Source organism: Natator depressus, chromosome 22 (genome assembly GCF_965152275.1).
Source record: "Natator depressus isolate rNatDep1 chromosome 22, rNatDep2.hap1, whole genome shotgun sequence".
NCBI lineage: Eukaryota > Metazoa > Chordata > Testudines > Cheloniidae > Natator > Natator depressus.
The window spans coordinates 15,540,765-15,563,128 of NC_134255.1; the positions used below are offsets into that span (position 1 = coordinate 15,540,765).

The 22,364-nt window shown below is 46.7% G+C and overlaps 1 protein-coding gene across 5 annotated transcripts in view; it reads left to right on the top strand.

The window, feature by feature from the left end:
• The first annotated feature begins 1,298 nt into the window (after positions 1-1,298).
• TTC12 (tetratricopeptide repeat domain 12) overlaps positions 1,299-22,364 on the top strand; it is a 35,312-nt gene continuing 14,246 nt past the window's right edge. For 2 of the 5 annotated variants that reach the window (XR_012636036.1, XM_074936686.1), the window contains exons 1-13: positions 1,299-1,431; positions 5,414-5,509; positions 7,422-7,573; positions 8,585-8,615; positions 9,153-9,230; positions 10,113-10,234; positions 12,510-12,569; positions 13,874-13,945; positions 16,066-16,126; positions 17,393-17,581; positions 19,056-19,125; positions 20,443-20,531; positions 22,138-22,306. Coding sequence is in view for 4 of the 5 variants with exons in the window: in XM_074936686.1 (XP_074792787.1) it covers positions 5,446-5,509; positions 7,422-7,573; positions 8,585-8,615; positions 9,153-9,230; positions 10,113-10,234; positions 12,510-12,569; positions 13,874-13,945; positions 16,066-16,126; positions 17,393-17,581; positions 19,056-19,125; positions 20,443-20,531; positions 22,138-22,306 (1,157 nt within the window). In the remaining variant the exon portion in view is untranslated. Of the gene's footprint in view, positions 1,432-4,987; positions 5,033-5,413; positions 5,510-7,421; positions 7,574-8,584; positions 8,616-9,152; positions 9,231-10,112; positions 10,235-12,509; positions 12,570-13,873; positions 13,946-16,065; positions 16,127-17,392; positions 17,582-19,055; positions 19,126-20,442; positions 20,532-22,137; positions 22,307-22,364 lie in introns of those variants that run through there. The other 3 variants (XM_074936688.1, XM_074936687.1, XM_074936689.1) reach the window with 3 other exon arrangements.

Below are 22,364 nucleotides of genomic sequence, written 5' to 3' on the forward strand. Positions count from 1 at the left end.
GAACCGTGACCCTGTTGTTCTAGGTGCTGTACAACAAAAAGACAAGTCCATAGAAAAATCAGTATTTCCAAGTATTTTTTCCGTTGAGACGTGATGATCGAAGCAAGAAAGACCAATTTCTAGTTTCACATGAGCAAGTTTATCTAGGCTTAAAAATAAAATTCCAGTTTCCCTGAGTAAGTGTTACAACACAGACGACAGTGTAATGTGAGTTCTAGTTGGTTCCAGCTCGATATACAGTGAGAACAAAGGGCTTTTCTGTATTTCTGCAATGCCTACTTGGTTCTTCAGAGTGAATACTTGCCGCTAGATAGCATGAAAATGAATCATTATTTCTGACAGAGAATGATAGTTTTCCTCTTCTGTATCAACTGAAGGTTCACAGGGGGGATTTTTGACCTGCTCCCTGTTGACAATTATTATTGAGCGTTTGATGACAGTTGTGGGTTCACCTCATCATGAGAGCTCTTTCTTGTTTCTTGTCTCCCTTGTCACATCATCTGAAAACACCATTAAATAAAATGTGCTCTTTAAGAGAAAATAGCTGTTGGCCGTCCCTCAACGAGCGAATAAATCCATAGAGCGAGAAGTGAGGGAGGAGGGATTTTTATTAGAGTTCATAACCTAACTAAAATAAAGATACAATTCTGAAGGCCCAGGATCACGGATGGAGTCGTGGCTGGCGCTGCGGGGCCCATTGGGCAGCTTTGGTTGAAGCTGTTGCCATATAACAGTCTCTGAATACGCCGCCTGCCTTGGAGACAGAGTGCCCGTACATTGATTGTCTTTGAGGTCAGGAGAGGACACTGCCTGGTCACGGACTGGCAACGGGCCACGCAGCCCCCTGCGATTAACCTGGCTGCACCGGATCAGTAACGGCCGTGGGGGGCGCTGAGCCGCAGGGTGTGGTCATGGGCACTCGGCCCCCCACCGGCCACATGCCCGGCTGTTGTCTCTGACCAGGGTCTGGCTGGGCGGCGGAGGAGGCTGGCAATGGGGGGTGGGGGGCAGTGCCTGGGCTGGGGGCTGGGGGCTCGCTGCGGGAGGGTGGCGCTGCCCGGGCTGGAGGGGGCTCTGTTCTGAGGGTGAAGGGGAGGGGCTTTCATGGTGCTTTACTGGCTCCTCCAACCCCATTGGAGAAGCCTATGACCTCTGCCCCCTGACCTCTGCCCCCCCAGGTTCTCTCTGCATCTTCTCCGTAGCTGCCCCCGCCGCCTGGTCCCTCTGAGGGGGCCCCGCCCACCCCGGCACAGCACCGCCTCCTCCCTGGGGCCAGGCCCCGCCCACCGGCGGCCGCTATTGGCTGCGCGTTCGGACGGCCCCGAGGGAGGAAGGGGCGGAGCAGCACGGGCTCGTTACCGAGGCGACCAGCAGGACGCTGCTGACCCGGTAACTGCCCGGCTCCCGCCCGGCCTGCCGCGGCTCGCACGGGTGAGCCGGCACCCCGCCCCCCATGCCCCAACTGCCCCCCACCGCCCCCTCCGCGCAGCCCCCCATCTCCCCACTGCCCCCGCCTCTCCCAGCCCCCCATCGCTCCCCACCGCCCCCTCCGCGCAGCCCCCAGCCCCCCACTGCCCCCGCCTCTCCCAGCCCCCCATCGCTCCCCACCGCCCCCCTCCGCGCAGCCCCCCACTGCCCCCGCCTCTCCCAGCCCCCATCGCTCCCCACCCCCCCTCCGCGCAGCCCCCCACTGCCCCCGCCTCTCCCAGCCCCCATCGCTCCCCACCCCCCCTCCGCGCAGCCCCCAGCCCCCCACTGCCCCCGCCTCTCCCCAGCCCCCCATCGCTCCCCACCCCCCCTCCGCACAGCCCCCATCTCCCCACTGCCCCCGCCTCTCCCCAGCCCCCCATCGCTCCCCACCCCCCCTCCGCGCAGCCCCCAGCCCCCCACTGCCCCCGCCTCTCCCAGCCCCCATCGCTCCCCACCCCCCCTCCGCGCAGCCCCCAGCCCCCCACTGCCCCCGCCTCTCCCCAGCCCCCCATCGCTCCCCACCCCCCCTCCGCACAGCCCCCATCTCCCCACTGCCCCCGCCTCTCCCCAGCCCCCCATCGCTCCCCACCCCCCCTCCGCGCAGCCCCCAGCCCCCCACTGCCCCCGCCTCTCCCAGCCCCCCACCGCCCCCCTCCGCGCAGCCCCCAGCCCCCCACTGCCCCCGCCTCTCCCAGCCTCCCATCGCTCCCCACCGCCCCCTCCGCGCAGCCCCCAGCCCCCCACTGCCCCCGCCTCTCCCAGCCCCCCATCGCTCCCCACCGCCCCCCTCCGCGCAGCCCCCAGCCCCCCACTGCCCCCGCCTCTCCCAGCCCCCCACCGCGCAGCCCCCAGCCCCCCACTGCCCCCACCTCTCCCAGCCCCCCATCGCTCCCCACCGCCCCCTCCGCGCAGCCCCCAGCCCCCCACTGCCCCCGCCTCTCCCAGCCCCCCATCGCTCCCCACCGCCCCCTCCGCGCAGCCCCCAGCCCCCCACTGCCCCCGCCTCTCCCAGCCCCCCATCGCTCCCCACCGCCCCCCTCCGCGCAGCCCCCAGCCCCCCACTGCCCCCGCCTCTCCCCAGCCCCCATCGCTCCCCACCCCCCCTCCGCGCAGCCCCCAGCCCCCCACTGCCCCCGCCTCTCCCAGCCCCCATCGCTCCCCACCGCCCCCCTCCGCGCAGCCCCCAGCCCCCCACTGCCCCCGCCTCTCCCCAGCCCCCATCGCTCCCCACCCCCCCTCCGCGCAGCCCCCAGCCCCCCACTGCCCCCGCCTCTCCCCAGCCCCCCATCGCTCCCCACCCCCCCTCCGTGCAGCCCCCAGCCCCCCACTGCCCCCGCCTCTCCCAGCCCCCCATCGCTCCCCACCACCCCCCTCCGCGCAGCCCCCCATCTCCCCACTGCCCCCGCCTCTCCCCAGCCCCCCATCGCTCCATGCAGCCCCCTCCGTGCAGCCCCCAGCCCCCCACTGCCCCCGCCTCTCCCCAGCCCCCCATCGCTCCCCACCCCCCCTCCGCGCAGCCCCCATCTCCCCACTGCCCCCGCCTCTCCCCAGCCCCCCATCGCTCCCCACCCCCCCTCCGCGCAGCCCCCAGCCCCCCACTGCCCCCGCCTCTCACCAGCCCCCATCGCTCCCCACCCCCCTTCCGCGCAGCCCCCCATCTCCCCACTGCCACCGCCTCTCCCCAGCCCCCATCGCTCCCCACCACCCACCCTCACTGTTCCCCCTCCGTGCAGCCCCCATCGCCCTGCCTCTCGCCAGCCCCCCATCGCTCCCCACCACCCCCTCCGTGCAGCCCCCATCTCCCCACTGCCCCCGCCTCTCCCCAGCCCCCCATCGCTCCCCACCGCCCCCCTCCGCGCAGCCCCCCAACCCCCCACTGCCCCCGCCTCTCCCCAGCCCCCCATCGCTCCCCACCCCCCCTCCGCACAGCCCCCAGCCCCCCATCGCTCCCCACCCCCCTCCGCGCAGCCCCCCATCTCCCCACTGCCCCCGCCTCTCCCCAGCCCCCCATCGCTCCCCTCCGCCCCCCTCCGCGCAGCCCCCAGCTCCCCACTGCCCCCGCCTCTCCCCAGCCCCCCATCGCTCCCCTCCACCCCCCTCCACGCAGCCCCCAGCCCCCCATCGCTCCCCACCGCCCCCCTCTGCGCAGCCCCCAGCTCCCCACTGCCCCCGCCTCTCCCCAGCCCCCCATCACTCCCCACCCCCCCGTGCAGCCCCCATCGCCCTGCCTCTCGCCAGCCCCCCATCGCTCCCCACCACCCCCTCCGTGCAGCCCCCATCTCCCCAGCCCCCCCACTGCCCCCGCCTCTCCTCAGCCCCCCATCGCTCCCCACCACCCGCCCCCACTCTCCCCCCCCACGCAGCCCCCCATCTCCCCAGCCCCCCATTGTTCCCAACCATCCCCCCATTGCTCCCCACAGTTTCCGCGCAGCCCCCATTGCTCCCCACTGTCCCCACCTCTCCGCAGTCCCCATTGCTCCCCACCTTTCTCTGCTCTCCAGCCCCGCATTGCTCCCCACCCCCTGCCCACACCATCCCCCCCCCATGCAGCCCCCATCTCTCCCCACTCCCCAGGCTCCCCATCCTGTGGCCCCACCGTTCCCCACCATTCCTCCCTCTGGGCAGCACCACACCATTCCCACCTCTCCCTGCTCCCCAGCCCACCCCACCCCCCAGCAACCTCGCCCCACCTCTCCATGTTGCCATACAGTCCCGACCTTTGCCTGCTCTCCCTGCAGCCCCCGCCCCGTCCTTCCCTGCTCCTCCACCCCCATTTCTGCAGCCCCTGCCCCACTTCTCCCCACCTCACAGGCCCCCCACCTCTATCTCCTTCCTAGCTCCCCACCCTGCAGCCCCAACCTCGCCCTGATCTCCACAGTGCCCTCATTGCCCCCACCTCCCCCTGTGGCCCTCTGTTCCATCTCTACCCACCCCAAATCCCCACAGCCCGCACTTCTCCCTGCTCCCCACCGTGCAGCCCCCCAGTCCTTACCACTGCCTCCAACAGCCTTGCTGCTCCACCCCACAGCACCCCAACTGCTTCCCAACTTTTCCCAGCCCCTCCTCTCTCTGCTCTCACCTCCCAGTTCCCCAGCCTCTCCCTGCCATTAACCTCCCCCAGGCCTGCAGCCCCCTGTTCCTACAGTGCCCCATCTCTCCCTGTCTAACGGGCCACTATGCATGACTTCCTTGCAGACAAAGGTGCTAGCGGATTGAGCCTTCTGGTCTGCCGGGGTAGCAGCAGCAGCAGGGCCAGCTTCCCCTGCCAGCCCACTTTGGCCCTGTTGGGTGTGGAGTAGGGAGTGTGACAGGAGAACTCAGTCTCCATTTCCCAATCATCCCTCAGGCATGATGCTGTCTGAAAGGGGCCTGTGGAGCCAGAGTGTCAAAGGAGCTCAGCTTGCAGTGTTCTCAATGGGGACTGGGAGGGATTGTGTAATTTTAAATGAGGTTTCTCCATTCTCAGTGGTAGGGTGGAGGGGGACTCTCTCTGGTTCTCAGTGGGAGCTGCTGGGTCCTGACCACTTTTGAAAATGTGATCAACTAAGTGCTGGTAGTGATGGTGAGTTTGTGACACAGACCCCTGTCCTGTGGGGCTTGAGGTTGACATTATGTAATACTCTGAGTAACTGTATGATGGTACTCTAGTTCTAGGCTGGAAACAAGCTGTCAAAGCCCAAGTGAGAATGGTAAAGGGAAAGTGAACCAATGTTCACAAAAAGAAAAGAAGTACTAGTGGCACCTTAGAGACTAACCAATTTATTTGAGCATGAGCTTTCGTGAGCTACAGCTCACTTCATCGGATGCATTCCAATGAATGTTGTGAATCATCCAGTCTCCCCAGATGTGGCGGCAAACCTGTATTAAAATAACCAGTAGGTTATTTTTAGGCTTTGTAAGTTTCTTTTTTTTTTTTTTCTCCTTCTGTTATTCCTTCCTCTAGGTTCCAGTCCACCCCCTTAGTCATTCTGTACCATGATGGCTGATGAGCTGGAGGAGAGAGATTTGCAGAAATTCCTGAGAGATGTGGATGAAATTAGTAAGTGTACTGTAAACATGGTGGGGCAGATTTACACTTGGTCGGAGTGTTGCTCAGGTGAAGTCACTGCGTTAAGGACAGCATTGGCTTCTGGTTTTAGTGCCCACCTTAAGACATTTGCGGAGATACTGAGCTCCTAACTCCAGCTGATCTTGATAAGAGCTGTGAGTGCTTAGCACCTCTGAAAACCAGACCCAAATGGTCTTTAGTTGGGCACCAGGTAACGGAACAGTCAAAATCAGACCTTGCTTTAGAAAATGTTGGCTATGATCTTTCCTTATGTATAACAATGTTTATAAAAAATACTCTCATAGAGTGAGGCCCCAGTCCTGAAGGCAGTGGGGCACTTCATGAATGCAGGTAGTCACTTCCAGGAATGGGGGTCTTAGTAGCTGGGCTAGCAAACAAAGAAGTGAAATTAAAAAATTGGAGTTTTTGATAAGTGATGGTAATAGATGGCATTTCTATAGCCCCTTTCATCTGAGGATCTCAAAGTATCTTGCAGACATTAACTTATGAAGTCTTATAACACCTCTGTGAAGTAGCTAAGGGACGCACCACTGACTTGTAGCCATCTCTGGAAGGATTGCCACAGTTTTTTTTGCAGAGCATAGGAATCCTATGCAGCAGTTTAGGACAGGAAGTAAAATAGAAGAATAACATAGCCACTTGAAACTGCAGCAGAAATTTAGGTCTAAAAGGGAATTACCTGAGAGACCTGCATATTTGTCTTTCTTACTAAGATTGGAAAACTTCATTGATGTCCAAATGACAGCAGTGTGCACTATGGTTTGGGAGGCTTCTTTTGTGTTCTCTCCTGTTGCTGTTTCTGAAGTTAGACTCCCAGCCAGAGGCAAAAGAAAACAAGTTTCTTTGGCACTGAACGTATAACAAATGATAAAAAATAAATCAAAATGTACCCAAATAAGGGATTTTGTATTTTAAACAGAAAAGAACTCTGTATTTTTGAAACTGCTCTATTTTTATCAGTGAAATTTGATCTTTGGGCATCTACCCTCACTGAAATGCTGGTTATTGTGTCACATTATTGCCTTAATCTTTGTTCAGTGATAAATACCCAAATAGAAAACCGAAATGATTTGAGGTGGACAAATAAAGAGAATTAGAGAGCAAAAGGAAGAAAAAACAAAAGAAGAAAAGATCATACAGTTTTGATCACTGTGTTTAGTTTTTGAAATCTCTGAGTGCTTGGAGATGTGAATCTTGCCAGATAAATGCTGGCATTGGCAATGGCTCTAAATGCCTCCAGTTATTTTATTTTTAGAGTCATGTAAATCATTGGTAGAACTTAGAGATGGGGAAAAAACTTGTTAGATTGAGTCCATCCCCCTGCTAACATTTGGAGCTCTAACCTATGGAGGGAGTATCAGATATTAAACTGAAGCTACCCTGAACCATAGCCAAAAGGCCAAAGACAGATGAATTTTTTTTTTTAGTTTATAAATGTTGTCCTTGTCATCTGTATGTTACGTCAAGGCTTTTATGTGCACATCTACACTTTGAGCTGGGGGTGTGATTCCCAAGTTGAGGAGACATACTCTCACTGGCTGTCACTGAGTAATCACACTACAAATAGAATGTAGCCGTGGAAGCACAAGCTGTGAAATGAGCCAGCCACCCTGAGTATGTGTGTAGGATCTCAGATGGTTATAAACTGGCTAGCTGCCCTGAGTACCACAGCTTGTGTGGCTGTGTTTAGTGTGCTAGCTTGATGAGAACTAGTGCACTGTCTCCTCAAGCTGGGAATCACACCCCACCTCAGAGCATGGGCATACTCTCAATCATACATTCAGCTCCTTCTGGCTTCAAAGGCATGTGTAACCAAAGGGAAAACTTGACTCCTGGTCTCTCTGAGTTCATTTTATTTCATGTTTGTTTGTTTTTGTTTTAGCCAACTTGGTTCAAGGCTTGAACTCCACAGACCCAGCTGTCCAGGAAAAAGCCATCTCTGATACAGAGAAAAGACTTCATCTCCAGGAGGTCAGAGATGATGGAGAATGCAAGACCAAGTTGAACAGAACAGTTGTTTACTCACAAGATGTGGTAAGACTTATGATCTCTTTTCGAGTATCAGATGTAGGCAGTTAGAGTCTTTCAAATGATATAAGTGCAGCTATCTTGCCACTTATGCAAACCCAAGACAAACCTCATAAGTATTGTTACAAATAAAGGTCGAATGTAGCTTAAACCTATGTTTAATTTTCCTCACTGGAAAGCATATGAGAGAATACCCCACATCATGTTTTACAGCCTATACCTCTTCTTCAGGAGATCGACAGGAGATCACTGGGTGCTAATAGCAAAGAAGAAGCAGGTGCTTAGATGCTGTAACATGTGGCTACTGTTTGCTGCTTTCTGATCCAAAGCCAGTCAAAGTCTTGAGAGGCTTTAATTCAGACATTAGGAGCTAGATTTTCAGGTGCCTAAAGATTCAGATAGTCGACTAGTGGGATTTTCAGAAGTACCTAAGCAGGTTAGGCACCTAACATCTGTTGAAATCAATAGCATTTGGGCGCCTATCCTGCTTAGGCACTTTAGAGAATCCCACGAAGCATGTATCCGCATCTTTAGGCACCTACATATCTTTGAAAGCTGGCCCTAAGTGTTGTGCGGCTGCACCTATTCTTATTAAAAGAAATGCTTTTATTATGAAGTGTACCCCAGCAGATTGCTATTGCAGTTAGAATAATCAGATTGCAGTGGTGAATTTTCCCATGTGAAGAGTCTAACAGAAATTCTTAGCCAAATTGATTTTGCAAGAGGACACCTGAGGATTGAACTGTTTTTTCTTTTGTTCCGTGACTTTAAATGCGTCTGATAGAGTTAGTTTTGACAAGTTTAAAAAATGCTTCTCTTGTTACTAGACTCATGTTGTTATACTTCTGCGTTTTAAGCTGCTTTGAAAAATGAATGTGCTCTATTTTTTGCAATCCGTATTTTCTCATGAAAATTGCAGCTAGTTTAGAAATAACTATATTTAAATTTATTTTCATTCCAGTTCAAACCTAACCTTTTTGTATCTGTGTTTGTGTGTCACTCATCCAACTTTTTCAGACCACGCGGAATATGGAGACAGTGAGACGAGGTAGGACAGGGTTCACCTCTCCAATAGTTATCCCCTGTTCAATTTGTAACAGTAAAGCTAGAGTAAGGATTGCAGATTGCTTTCCCTGATTCAGCTGCCTCATGCAGGGCCTGATCCAACTCCATCTGAAGTCAATGTGAATCTTTCAGTTGACTCTGAGAGCTGTATCAGAAAGTTATAATTGCTTACAAGTCCTGTGTGCCTGGCTGGATTGTGCGTAGTAAAGAATTTTTTCAGCATATTCTCTGCCTCTCACCTAAGAACCTCATTATTCTGAATCAAAAAGAGGCATCTCTTGGAGAAGAGCTACTTAAAGAGGCAGGTATGCAAATCTAGGGCAGCATTATGGCCGTTGTGTGTAATAGCTTATCACACACGTTCCGCGTTATATCAAATTAATGAAATACGTCCTTAAAATTTTCTCTATGGAGAAAACATGTCTCAGAAATGACTCTTCTCTCATCTGCAATTTGATTGTAATGAGTAAATCTTTTCTTTCATTGACTGAAATGCTACCCTAACTCTGCTGGCTCTCAGACAGCTTCATGTCAGCATTAGAGAAAGATGCAAAAGAACGAGCCAAAAGAAGAAAGAAAAATGAACGTTTGGCGAATGGTAATTGCTGAAGTTTTACATTTTTGGTGTCCACTAAGCACTATTAAAAAGAACAGAGCTGAATTAAGCTGGTAAACTAGCCTGTTAGCCACATTTTTATAAGAACGTAAGAACATAAAAACAGCCATGCTGGGTTAGACCAAAGGTCCATCTAGCCCAGTATCCTGTCATCCCACAGTGGCCAATACCAGGTACCCCTGAAGGAATGAACAGAACAGGTAATTATGAAGTGATCCATCCCCTGTCACCCACTCCCAGCTTCTGGCAAACAGAGGCTAGGGATACCACCCCTGCCCATCCTGGCTAATAGCCATTGCTGGACCTATCCTCCATGAACTTATCTAATTCTTTTTTTAACCCTGGTATAGTCTTAGCCTTCACAATATCCTCTGGCAAGGAGTTCCACAGGTTGACTGTGCGTTGTGTATGCACATTGATGAGACTGGGGACAAGGAAGCAGGCAGTTGGTGTTCCATAGTACCTATGATCTTATGTATTGCATTGATTAGAAGAGAACATGGGCTATACACAGTAGGTACTGAGGTCTTTTGGAACGCATTCCTCTTAATGGCTCTCCCCTTTATGATAAAGAGACTTAAGGTTTGGAGTGAGCGATATGTGGTGTGTGGGAAGATGTAAGTAATAGGCTATAAAGAGAAAATACAAATGGCCTGAGTTTGTCTTTTAGAACATGAAAGGGGCACGTAAATGAAAGTGCACAGAGAAAAGTCTGTTGCATGCTATGCCCGATGAACACAGTTCCGATAGAGGCAATACAGTGGGAATCTCAGGGCAAGCTGCAGCAGGAGAACATGGTTTCTGTCCACTGTGTTTACAACTGGAAATAATGACATTTGCAATACATGACTCTTGTTGCTGCAGCCCTGAAAGAGAAGGGAAATGATGCATTCAGTAAAGGAGACTATGCCACAGCTATCCAGCGATACACCGAAGGGCTGGAGAAACAGAAGGATATGCAGGTGCTGTACACGAACAGAGCACAGGTCAGTGTGTGAAAAATCTGCTATAGATGTATTGTTTAGGTACAAAACAGCCTAAGCTACCTGCAGGTGGCACATGAGAATCATTGCTCTGTTGTCTAAGCCAATTTCAGGAGTTCAGATGTGTTGCAGATGAACTGGAAAAGGGAGGAAGAGCAGCACATAAGGTAGTTTGTCCCGGGCCATTCTCCACAGTGGTGCTTTAGGTCTCATTTTTGCTAACAGGAGTTGATGGGATCTACTTTACTGCCGTGTTAGCAACAGTGAATATTAATATGATTAAAAGTTACCAGCAAAGTACTTTAGACTAAGCTCTGTATTGAAACTTTCTCTTTAGTTTCTTGCACTGATCAAGAATTCAGCTTCACTGGAGAGGCTGTGATGCAAATCATGCTGCCTTTTATGGCTCTGAACTAATTCCTCAGTCATGTGAAGCATTTTATGCTCTCTCTATGCAAGTGTCTAACAGAAAGTATTGAGCCATGAACATCAGCCTATAATGTAATATCCATCCTCGTATACTGTGCCAATTGCCATGGTATCAGAGACCTGATATTGAGTGCCCAATAGCTGGTACTAAAGGAAAACAGGAAGCAAAAATAATCAGTCATGCATCTTTTGTAACTTTGTTCAAGGAGTGTCTCTATATTCCCTTTTGTTGCCACTAACCATCCTTGCCTCTCTTTTTATCATAATCTCTAATGGAGGCTAATTCTCTGACATGCCCATATGAAGGGAAGAATCTGTCGTCCTGATATTTTCTAAATAGGCTGTAGAGAGCTGAATGTTACCACAGGTGATGAGCTCTTTACCTACCTTGTATGCCAAGGGGGGCTGGCAGAGCTCCTATCTGCTCCATTTTCCAAATATTATATCTTTAATAATAGACTAATAGATTTTAAGGCCAGAAGGTGGACCTTAGGATGATCATTATTTATTTGTATTATCATAGCCCTTAGGAGCCCCTGTCATGAACTAGGACCCTCGTGTCTTCCCCTAAGACCTTATCATCTAGTCTAACCTGCTTCATAACACAGGCCATAGAATTTCACACACCTTAGATAGGTCAGTCACGCAGGAAGTCTGTATTGGGAACAGAACTCAAGTCTCATGCCTCCTAGCTTTAAACCCAGGGGCATCCTTCTTCCCCAAGTGTAAATCCTGGTCTTACTTCAGTACTTCCAGTCAATGTTATGTTTGACGGTTGAAACCACTTCCAAAAGCTTTGCAACCCATTCCATTGTGTGTAACTGTAAGACCCCTCCCTATCATGCATCAGCAACAGGGCCTGCACCCTAAATTTTCAGCATTGTTGCACAGATCTCTCCCTCTCTAGCTAAAGGACTGACTAGTATAAGCCGATGCTGTGTTGAGAAAACTACTAATAATGTGAGAAGCAGTAGGTTCTGTGAAACTTTCACTCAATGGCATGCAACCTATGGAGTGGGCATTTTGCCTGCAGTGGGTATCTGTGGTTGGGTCCTTGCCAGAAGATTATGGTACTAATATGGATGTAAATTTATTTCTGTTCAGCAGGTTATCTCATTGCCTTTTTATAATCTCAAAGGAAAAGTTGCACTTCAGAAAATTATTGGACAGCTATTGTTTTAATTCCTGGCCTGTGCCTCTGGCTTCCAGGAAGCAAAACCAAACCTGAAAGACACAACCCAGACTTTGGCTACTCCCTTGACCATGTGGGAATGATTCAGCAGTCTTCTTAAGTTCATTTTATTCCTGTTGTGACTGCAGCCTGTCTCCTGCATGGAGGGTCAGAATGAAGCCTAATCATGGAAGGGTTGTTTGTCCCACAAGCTCCATTGCTCTGCCCTTCCCCCCCACCCCACATTCAATGACAGCACAATGCACAGGTCATCCCCCATCCGCACCACGGCATGAAAAGAAAGTTCAGTGGGGTATATACATTTTTCAAGCTACCTTTTTTCTGAAAGATGAGTCAAATTTTTAATTGTGAACTGAGGACTTTTTCCTGCCCTAAGTTTAGCACAGACCCATGTGAGTTTTGTGCTTGGTTTGTGTTTAACTCACTTGAAAATCCACTGCACACTGATGCACAGACATGGTAAAACGCCAGAAGCAGTTAATTATGTATCAGTCAATATGTTGGCACTCTCTGTGGTTTAAAGCATATCACTTTAATTAAACTAATGTCTGCACAGTGCTTTGAACTTAGAATACTGTGTATCTCTATAATGTTTTTCCAATTCTTCTTTGGGCTGATAAGTCTGCTGATCTGTATCCCATCTTGGCTTTATTTCAGGCTCACATGAAGTTGCAGGAGTACAAGAAAGTAATCAATGATTGTGAATGGGCTTTAAAGGTAAGTGCTTTGCTGTTTCTTCAATCAGGTGGTAGGACACAGAGTATAACTAGTTTCAGAGTAGCAGCCATGTTAGGCTGTATCCGCAAAAAGAAAAGGAGTACTTGTGGCACCTTAGAGACTCACAAATTTATTTGAGCATAAGCTTTCGTGAGCTACAGCTCAGTTCACCGGATGCATTCAGTGGAAAATACAGTGGGGAGATTTATATACACAGAGAACATGAAACAATGGGTGTTACCATACACACTGTAACGAGAGTGATCAGGTAAGGTGAGCTATTGCCAGCAGGAGAGCGGGGGGAGGGGAAAAAACCTTTTGTAGTGGTAATCAAGGTGGGCCATTTCCAGCAGTTGACAAGAATGTCTGAGGAACAGTGAGGGGGGAATAAACATGGGGAAATAGTTTTATTTTGTGTAATGATCCATCCACTCCCAGTCTTTATTCAAGCCTAAATTAATTGTATCCAGTTTGCAAATTAATTCCAATTCAGCAGTCTCTCATTGGAGTCTGTTTTTGAAGTTTTTTTTATTGAAGAATTGCCACTTTTATGTCTGTAATCGAGTGACCAGAGAGATTGAAGTGTTCTCCGACTGGTTTTTGAATGTTATAATTCTTGACGTCTGATTTTTGTATGAGGGAACGGTGGTCCTGATCCTCATCTAATGTAAGTTATGATCCTGAAGTCAATGACAGTATTCTAGTTAACACCCACAGAGGATAGGGTCCTAGGTTTTTAAAGAATTTTAATATATGCGGAGTATGGGTCCACGTTCTTATTTCCGATCAAACCACTAGTCTGTACGTATGATTAATGTCATATTGTTGATTTCTTCCCATTGTGGCCTAAGGCTATCAAATGGTGAGACTGGGTCTACGTTTTGCAGTTTATAGGGTGCTGTGGGAGAAGGGTGACCCTGCTTTTCCCAAATATGGATGTGGTTCCTGCCTGAAAAGTCGAATATGTGGGGCCATGTCTTCTGCTAGTGTAAATCTGTGTATCTTTACTGAAATCAATGGAGTTACATCAACTTACACGAGATCTGGTCCTTAGTAGTATTCTGTATGAATAGAAATGAAAAGTATACTGAGAAATTTCCGTATGATAGCAATTGATTGTGTTACAGAGGGCAGCCTAAGTGTTATTCAATTAACTGAAAGTCAGCCAGCTTCACTCAAAGTGCAGCACACTCCATGTTTATAGGTTTTTGGGCAGTTGCTGTAACTTTATTAGCCAGGAGGTTAGACAGCAGTGTGTAATGATTCAACATTCTAAACTATTTGATTAATTCTTTTTAATGCAGTGCAACGAAAAATGTATTAAAGCCTATTTCCATATGGGAAAAGCTCATCTGGCCCTGAAGGACTACAATGAGGTAAGCTGCACAAAGCTTGTTGGGGTTGAGCCACATTCTCTTTTTAAATACTCTGGTGTAAATCTGGAGTAACTCCATTGGTTTAGCAACTTAGATAAGGTTTATACCAGTATAAGAATAAGCAGAATATATGTCTGCCCATTGTTTGGCATTATAAGGCAATGGAAGAGAGAGAAATGGTCTTAAACACTTGACTTATGATAGCATGTTATGCTAATGTCTTGTCATACATTGGTTGCTTGGAGGACAAAATGTTATTATTTAGTTATTTCTAATAACTAAACTAAGTCTATTTTGCAGCAGATTAAGTCAGTTACTTCTTGTGCTACCTTCAGTGGACATAAAGAACAATTGATTGTTCTCTTTATAGCAGTCCTTAACACGTTTTTGAAGTCTCTTATCAGGTTCAGGTGTAGCACCCAAAACTGGACATGCTATTCCAGTTGAGGCTTCACCAGTGCAGAGCCACCTGTCATGTCTTAGATATGACATTCCTGTTAATACACCCCCCACATATTAGCCTTTTCCACAATTGCATCGCATTGTTGGCTCATAATCAATTTGTGATCCACGAGAACCCCTAGATTCTTTTTAGCAGTACTACCACCTAGCCAATTATTCCCTATTTTGTTGTACATTTGATTTTTTTTTCTCCCTTCCTCACTGTCGTACTTTGTATTAGTCTTTAATAATAACTTGTAGTGGTTCTGTCTTTTTAAATTATTGGTCAGTTTTGGATGGAAACAGAATAACCGAATTCTCCATCCCACATTTCTGACCAATAAGCAGTAAAAGCATGGACAGGTTCCTGTTGATTGGACTGGATGCTGCCATGATAGGTCATGGAACAGAGCTGACGCTAGCTCATTGGGGGTCCTAAGCAGGAATAGTCCCCACCCAATATTAAAACAGGCAAGTTCTTATAATAAAAAGCAAATAGGGCGGCCACTTGAGCAGATCAGGGCATAAGCAGTTGCTTCATCTGCTTATACCTGGCGCCAGTTCTGCCCTGGAACCTGACTTGTAGCTATACCAGCAAGTTGTGCAGTGGCCCCATCTGCCTTCCTCAATTAAAGCAGGGCTAGGTTGGGTTAGGATTTGGGAGATCTCCAAAGAAAATGTCCATGCTGCAGGAAATGGTGGTGGTGATTCTATAGGTGGCATTCCTCTGAGTTGTTACAGGAGTCTGTGGTGCAGTTATTGCTGCATTTCACTCAGAAGTGGGTGCATTTCAGTGGTGGGTGAAGTGATCCCAGTGTAGCACATTGGGATTTGTTAGGGTGGAGTATGCTAGTGAAGACCCTAATATTAATTTTACTCTTGCCAAATCTCTGAAGGGGTTAAGTGTTGTATAGACCATTTAATTCTACATTTCCTGCCTATGCTGAACAGTAGCTATAACCTGAATGTTCTTAAAATATAATTTGATTTGATTTTCTAATCAGTAAAAAGAACTTTTCTAATCATTTTTTAAAATGAAATTACTAAATTGGTTATACTTTGAGGCTAGACCTGGGAGAGAAATAATCTAAGATGTACAGTTCTCATGACATTTGGTGCTGTATTTTGTAGCTGCATTTCTTTTGCTATTAACTTGTTGGCTGGTATTTGTTCATTTCTCGCAGAGAATGATCTGCTCATTCTGTTTTTCCCAATGATGGATTTTTAGATTTATATTTTGACTATCTTGTTAATTTTAAAATGACATACTGACTGAGGATTGCCTGGTGTTTTCAACCATGAAAGTTTAACCATCCTTGCTGCAGATTGATTCTATTGTATATTATAAAGCTTATTTTTTCTGGGCTGTAAAAAAATAGCATTCCCCAACTTCATAGATTTGGAGAGTCCAGAAGAAGGGGGGTCTGAATTCATGTTTTGCTCCTTGTTGAGTTCAGAGTCACGACTTGGATTAGAGATGTTAAATAAAAAAATGCAGGGAGCGAAGAACAAAGACTAAAGCTCTATAGTCCCGATCCAAAGTCCACTGACGTCCATGGGAGTTAGTCCATTGATTTCAAAGGGTCTTAGATCAGACCCAGTCAAGTTAGATATCTTTTGCATAATCTTTTCCGTTTTGTTTTCAACTAACCATATAGCCTTGGGTTTCTTTTATTAAGGCCAGGAAGTCCTATCAGAAGATCTTAGAAATTGATCCCCAGAAGGAAAGTCTATTTAAAGGTAGGTTTTGGAGTAGCAGCCATGTTAGTCTGTATTCGCAAAAAGAAAAGGAGTACTTGTGGCACCTTAGAGACTAACCAATTTATTTGAGCATAAGCATCCAATGAAGTGAGCTGTAGCTCACGAAAGCTTATGCTCAAATAAATTGGTTAGTCTCTAAGGTGCCACAAGTACCCCTTTTATTTTTATTTAAAGGCAAGAAGTCTAACGTCAGGGTCCTTCTGGTACCTTTATCCTGTCATCAAAATTGAACTTAAATTAAAAACCAACCTTATGCATTCTAAGCCTCTCTATGGACTCTTTCCATCCAGTTTCTGTATCCAGCTGTTTCTTCTTCCAGTTAACTTCTCTTCTCTAACCTTTCCCGTGGTTGGCCACAGCTAAGAGTCATTCTACTTTTATTGGCCTATGTGCAGAAAGTAGAATGTTGCCCCAAATCACTGAGCCACTTCTTCCCTCTTTGCCTCGCAATCTTTCTGTACAGTTGACATGGTTGATAAATGATATAGTCAGTTGCTTGACTGTTCTTTGGTTCGTTATGAAATATACTCAAGAGACCAAATAACCAATATCAGTCAGGTTTATTGCTAAAAGCCAGTAATAATATAGCACAGGACAAAAGGTTCAATACAATGCTAGTTTCCAAGAAGCTGTCTTGTGCTGTGTTGTTACCTTCACTTTACACAGAAGGTGTGCTTCCCAAGTTATGCATTTTAGCATTTATATTTATTGGATGATTTTACAAGTTACCGAAACTCTTCACTAAAATCCAACCCATTCATTTGTGCCAGTTTCTTAATTTGTTGTTTTGTACCTTCCTTATCTTTGTTTTCGATACTGGCATTCCAGGGACCGGCCTGTGAAGGTACCTTCCCAGCTTGTTGCGGGGCAGAACATTTTGCCTTTGACAAGCTTCTTATTTTCTCATGCCAAAGCTGACTTCAACTTTGAAAAGTGTTGCAGGATTCTTAGCATAAATGAACAGGATTATAGAAAGACATAGGCCAGTTTAAGATATGTAACTGCTAGAAATATATACAATATAACATTATACTGATATTGTATGCTTAATGCATATTAATATATGTGGTGTCAATAATACATATTGCTAATGTGATTATATATGTTTTTCCCAACATATATTGGTCAACATCAGGATATCAAATGGCGTTTCATTTCTTTCCTCACTGTTCTTAATGTGTATCAAGAATTTGTGGCCTCTTTACTGAATTTCATTTTTAGTTTCTCTTTCTTTTGGTGTTGAAGACTGCATGAATGAAGTAGACTTACAGGAAAGAAAAGCAAAAGAGGAAGAGAGAGCTCTGGAGGAATTTCAGTCTGGAAAGTATACTGCTGTGTCTGTGAAAGAGCTGCTCCAGAAACTCAATAGACCTGACCAGAATATCCTTTATTATGCAGGCGGGATTAGAGTTTTGACTGAATCAATAAAAGATTGTAAGTATTTTATGCAAATCTGTCTGTCTAATGTGCTAATTTGGGGCATGATTCAAATAGATGGCAGTCTTTAATGAGAGTTGGATCAGGCCTATAAAAACTCTACCTCTGTTTTTAAAAAAATGTACATTATGGGCTTGATATTTCAAAAGTTTTGGGCCAGTAAATGCATGTATGAAACATTCACATATTTTTGGGCCTAAAATCTGAGCACAATTGTGTGCAAATTGGGCATGCTGTGCAGAATAACATGAAGAGCTTACTTTGTCAATATTGAAAGGCAGCTCTCTTTCCCCCTAAATGGGAGATCTGCACTTAACTCTCAAGACCGTTGAGGAGATATGTGCCACATCAAAGGAGAAGACACCCCATAGTTTGGGAAATCAGGATAAATGTTCAGTAACAAACCCAGATGGCAAACTTCTCTTATAAATGTATGGTAAACTGTAACCACGTGAATCCATTCAGTATCCAGTACTCTAGCTTTCTTTTGAAACTGGCCACTATTGTTCAGTTCATTGGATAGTGAATTAATCCTTGTTAACATAATGTAAATGATCAGATAAATCACCAACGTTTTGCCTTTTGAAGAGAACATTGAATTTGAAAGGCTTTTAAATGGGCTCCAAATAGTTAGACCCAAAGCCACTCAGACTTTGGACAAATGCGTATCAGATGTGAACATCACAGTTTAGACTCATCTCTACTGAAATCCTGACAAATTCTGAGTCCAGGTGTTTCCATTGCATGTGTTGATGATGTTGCTAAATCTACAGCAAAGAGTTCAGGTGGTTGAGTATCACCAGTTGTTGTAAAACTCTGGTCTAACAAGATAAGTAAAGGGAGAGCTGATTTTTTACGATTTAATTTTAAAGCATACTGTAAATTTTAGGCCAATTCCCAATGGAGCTACCCAACTTGCACCAGATGAGGATCTGGCGCTTTAAATGTACATTCTTCTAACTGTGTAGCATCCAGTATGTGAGATGTCCTCTCTCTCAGACCTGTATTCTGCTTTAATAAGGGCCTGGACTCAGTGAGATGGTTGGGCTCTTCCTACTTTATCACCTCCAGTCCCATGTGGACTCTGGTGTTGATTTGGATCCTTTAACAGCTGTTTGTTTAAAAATGTTTACAGTTCACAGATGAAATGAATTGATTTGCAAAGCCTGACTGGTGTTTAAATCTTCCTGACTCCTTGCAAAGCACTTTAAATTAAGTCAGTCACTCTGTACAATTACAGACATGAATCAGAGTGTATATACTTTAACTTCAGTGCTGTTTCTGCTCCAAATACTGTTTAGAGGATTTTCCCTTTTTGCGATATAAATATGTATAATTTGTTCCCCAAAGCTGTTGATTGTAACCTTGTCACTTAACACTCTGTTTCCAGAGAACAGGAGTGTGCCTTCATGATGATATATCAGGCAGATGGATTGCTGGGCTTATGTGGTTATCTCTGAATTTGTTTCAGGCACTGAACAAACTTTATTTAGAACAAACAATGGATTCAGTATCATCAGTGACAATAAGGTCATAAGACGGTAAGGGATCTCGTAAGGAGAACAGTGCGGTATTACAACATGAGGAAATGAAAAGATATTTTAAAGAAACACAATCGCCTCTCATGAAATTCAGATGAAATGATCAAAAGATAATGTGACAGCCTTTTCATGTCTCACTATATTGACTTCTATTTGACCTTCAGACAAATAATGCGCTTTTGGATATAACGGACAAAACACCTGCTGTGCTTCAGATTTAGTCTCCTGGGTACTCCTGTAGGGTTAGTCCTTTTCATTTCTCTGCGTAGCTGCGAAGATGAGAGTAGGGTTGTAAAACTTAACATAAAAGAATCGCAGATGTAGAAACTCAGTTACTTAATGGACTGATGGCAAGGTCCGTAGCTGGGGTAAATGGATGGAGCTGTCCTGATGCCAAATGCTGACTTATACCAGCAGGGGATGTGGCTCCGTAGTGCTGTAACGTGAGCTGTACAACCGTTTCTGGGCGCTCGCTTCAGCCCTATAATCGAGGGAGAGGCTCATCGTCCAAGATTTATATTTTCTGCTGCTTATCAGTTGTATATTCTTGGCTGCCTGTTGTATTGTACTTTACTAGTCAAGCACAGGAGCTAGTGACCTTATTTCACTTTAAGCCCCTTTGCTATTCAGTCTGCCTCATGGATGAGAGGATAGATGCTCTGCATGAGATCAAAGCCACTTGCTTAGTGCTGAAATCTGGTTTCTGAAATTCTTTTGGGAAAGAGATGACGGACTCATTGGCGATATATTTGGAAAGGTTCGGTTAGGTATTGGCTGCAAAATGTTATGCAGAAGACATGACGACCAGAAATTTTTGCTGGTTTGAGACTGGTCTAGCACAGAGAGATTTGAGTTGGTCCCAAGAAGTTGAAATGGATGGGAGTGGCGCATTAGAATTCCAAATAAGGCTGCATCATGGTGATCCCTTCAGAGTCTATCAGAATCACTCTCTGTCAGCCACTGGTGGTTGCTTGAGATATGAAGCAATCTGCCCCCGTACCCACATAAGTATGTGGCTTCTTGGTGAGCTCAGCTCTCACTGATCCATAGAGTGCAGGGATGAGCTCAGAACTCTGTCTCAGTAGGGGTCCATGAAGCAGCCAGTTTATACAGGCAATATATCAAAGCCAGTGGCAAAGGAATCTGACTGGGAAATGGAACCAGCGTTCCTAAACATGTTTATTAAAATAGCCAGATTTGGAGCTTGAGAACTTAAAGAAAAAATCCTGGGGCAGATCCTCAGGTAGAGAAACCCCATGGGCTTCTCTAACTCCACATTTTCCTCTGCTGTTTTGTAGATAAATATTTTCGTTTCAGGGGCCTCTCTGTAGCAAAGAAAAACACCGCTGAAGTGGAATTGTCAATTTCTCTTCTCATCCTCTGGCAAGCAGTCTGTGCTGGGAATGGTAGGGCTGTGTAATCAGCATTAATCATTGTTAATGTACTGCTAATATGGCACTGACGACATCTGAAATTATTGTTTTCAATTAATATCACTCCCCAGAGAACTTGGGTCTAGACCTTGTAGCACACCACAGATTTACAGGTCAGATGCAACTGCTGCAGGCATAGAGCTAGCAGAAAATACAATTATGGCTGTGGATCCCCTAGGCAATGAAATTATTATCCATTTTAATGGATGACTTAAAGCTATTGCAGAGGCTGAAGTGAGCTGCTGTTCTGGGGACATCATTTGCTCTTGGGTTCATGTCTTCCATCATTAGTACCTATTTGTCAGGAGCAAATTCTTCCCTGTTTGCTGGAATTTCTAGCTCTAGTTAGCTAATGTCGGGAGTGGTGTGCAGCAACGAAGGCTTGCACCTTCTAGGGCTGCGCACACGTGCACCTCAACAAACAAAGCCAGTGCAGAACAGCAAGGAGAAGTCATTTGCTGTTTATCTTCTTGAGTATTCTGTTGTCTGGAGTAAATGTGAGCCTTAGTGATGTTTTGCAGTGTGTTTTTGATCCATTCCGGCCTAACTTTTAAAACAGAGGGCCAGATACTTAACTGGAGTAAATCAACATAGCTCTGTTGACTTTGTGTAGCTACTTAAATTAAAATTGTGGCTCATTGTGTCTGACTATGGATGATTTTGGCTTGCATTCTGCCCATTCTTCTAATTTTGAAGCTTTCATTCCATTTTATTATATGGTATGAAGGGCCCATTGAGACAGACAGACAGACAGTTTGGCACTTTCATATCTGTTCTTGTAAAATGGGAAGCCAGAGGACATCTAATAGTGCAAGCAAAATTTTGTTCTCTTGCCCTGGAAGTTCCATGCAGATACCAAGAGTGGTAGCAAAATATTGGTGGTGAGATTCCATGTACAATTTCTCTGTGGAATAGTATTAAACTCATGGGAAGATCCATATTTTTTTTGTTTATGCTCTTTTTGAAAACTGAGGTCCTTTTTCTTAAACCAGTTACGGCAATGCAAGGCTGAATGCCATAAATAGGTGCCACTGTAGCATGATAAAGCACACCTTGTTAAGACCCAGAAAATCTGTTTTCACCTGCACAGCATACTGGATGTGTAACAGGACCCTCAATCCTGTAATTCTAGAGGGGTTGTAGGTAGGCAGAAAGGGAATAGCAAGGTAAGGGATGGTATACCAAATGGCACAAAAGGAAAATATTGAACATTTTGAAGACTTGGGGCCAAAATCACATTGATTTACCCCCCACGTGACCCAGCTAATATCCAAGAGATTGAACTGGTGCAAATGACAGCAGATTTTGAATATTGCGTGAATATGCTAAGGGACCAGCTGCTTTGTCCATTTTGGAGAGTCTGAGTAATGGATGGAGGGCAGTACTCTAGCCTTGTCTTTTCCTGAAATGATATTATGTGACATGAACACTCCTGTATGCCAGTCACGTAGAGTAAGGGCCCTAAGTGGATGAAATAAAGATGATAATACATTTGAATGATTTTCTACAGGTTCTGATTTAATTGCTGTAGAGGGATTTTATGGCACATGATGTACGACGCAGACCTTTTCTTTTTCAGAGGAGAATCAGCGATTGTTGTTAACTCACCCTGATGTGAATGTGCAGCTCCCCGTGCTGCTATCATCTGACGTGCCTGATATCCAGAAGCAGAGCTTGGCATTGCTGTCTCTGTACTCTCAGACCGAGAATGGAAGAAGTCTGCTGGTCAGGCACCAGAACCTAACCAAGTACTGTATTCTGCTAGAATCCATAAACAGTTGTACACTTGCAGTCCACAGCTAAAGG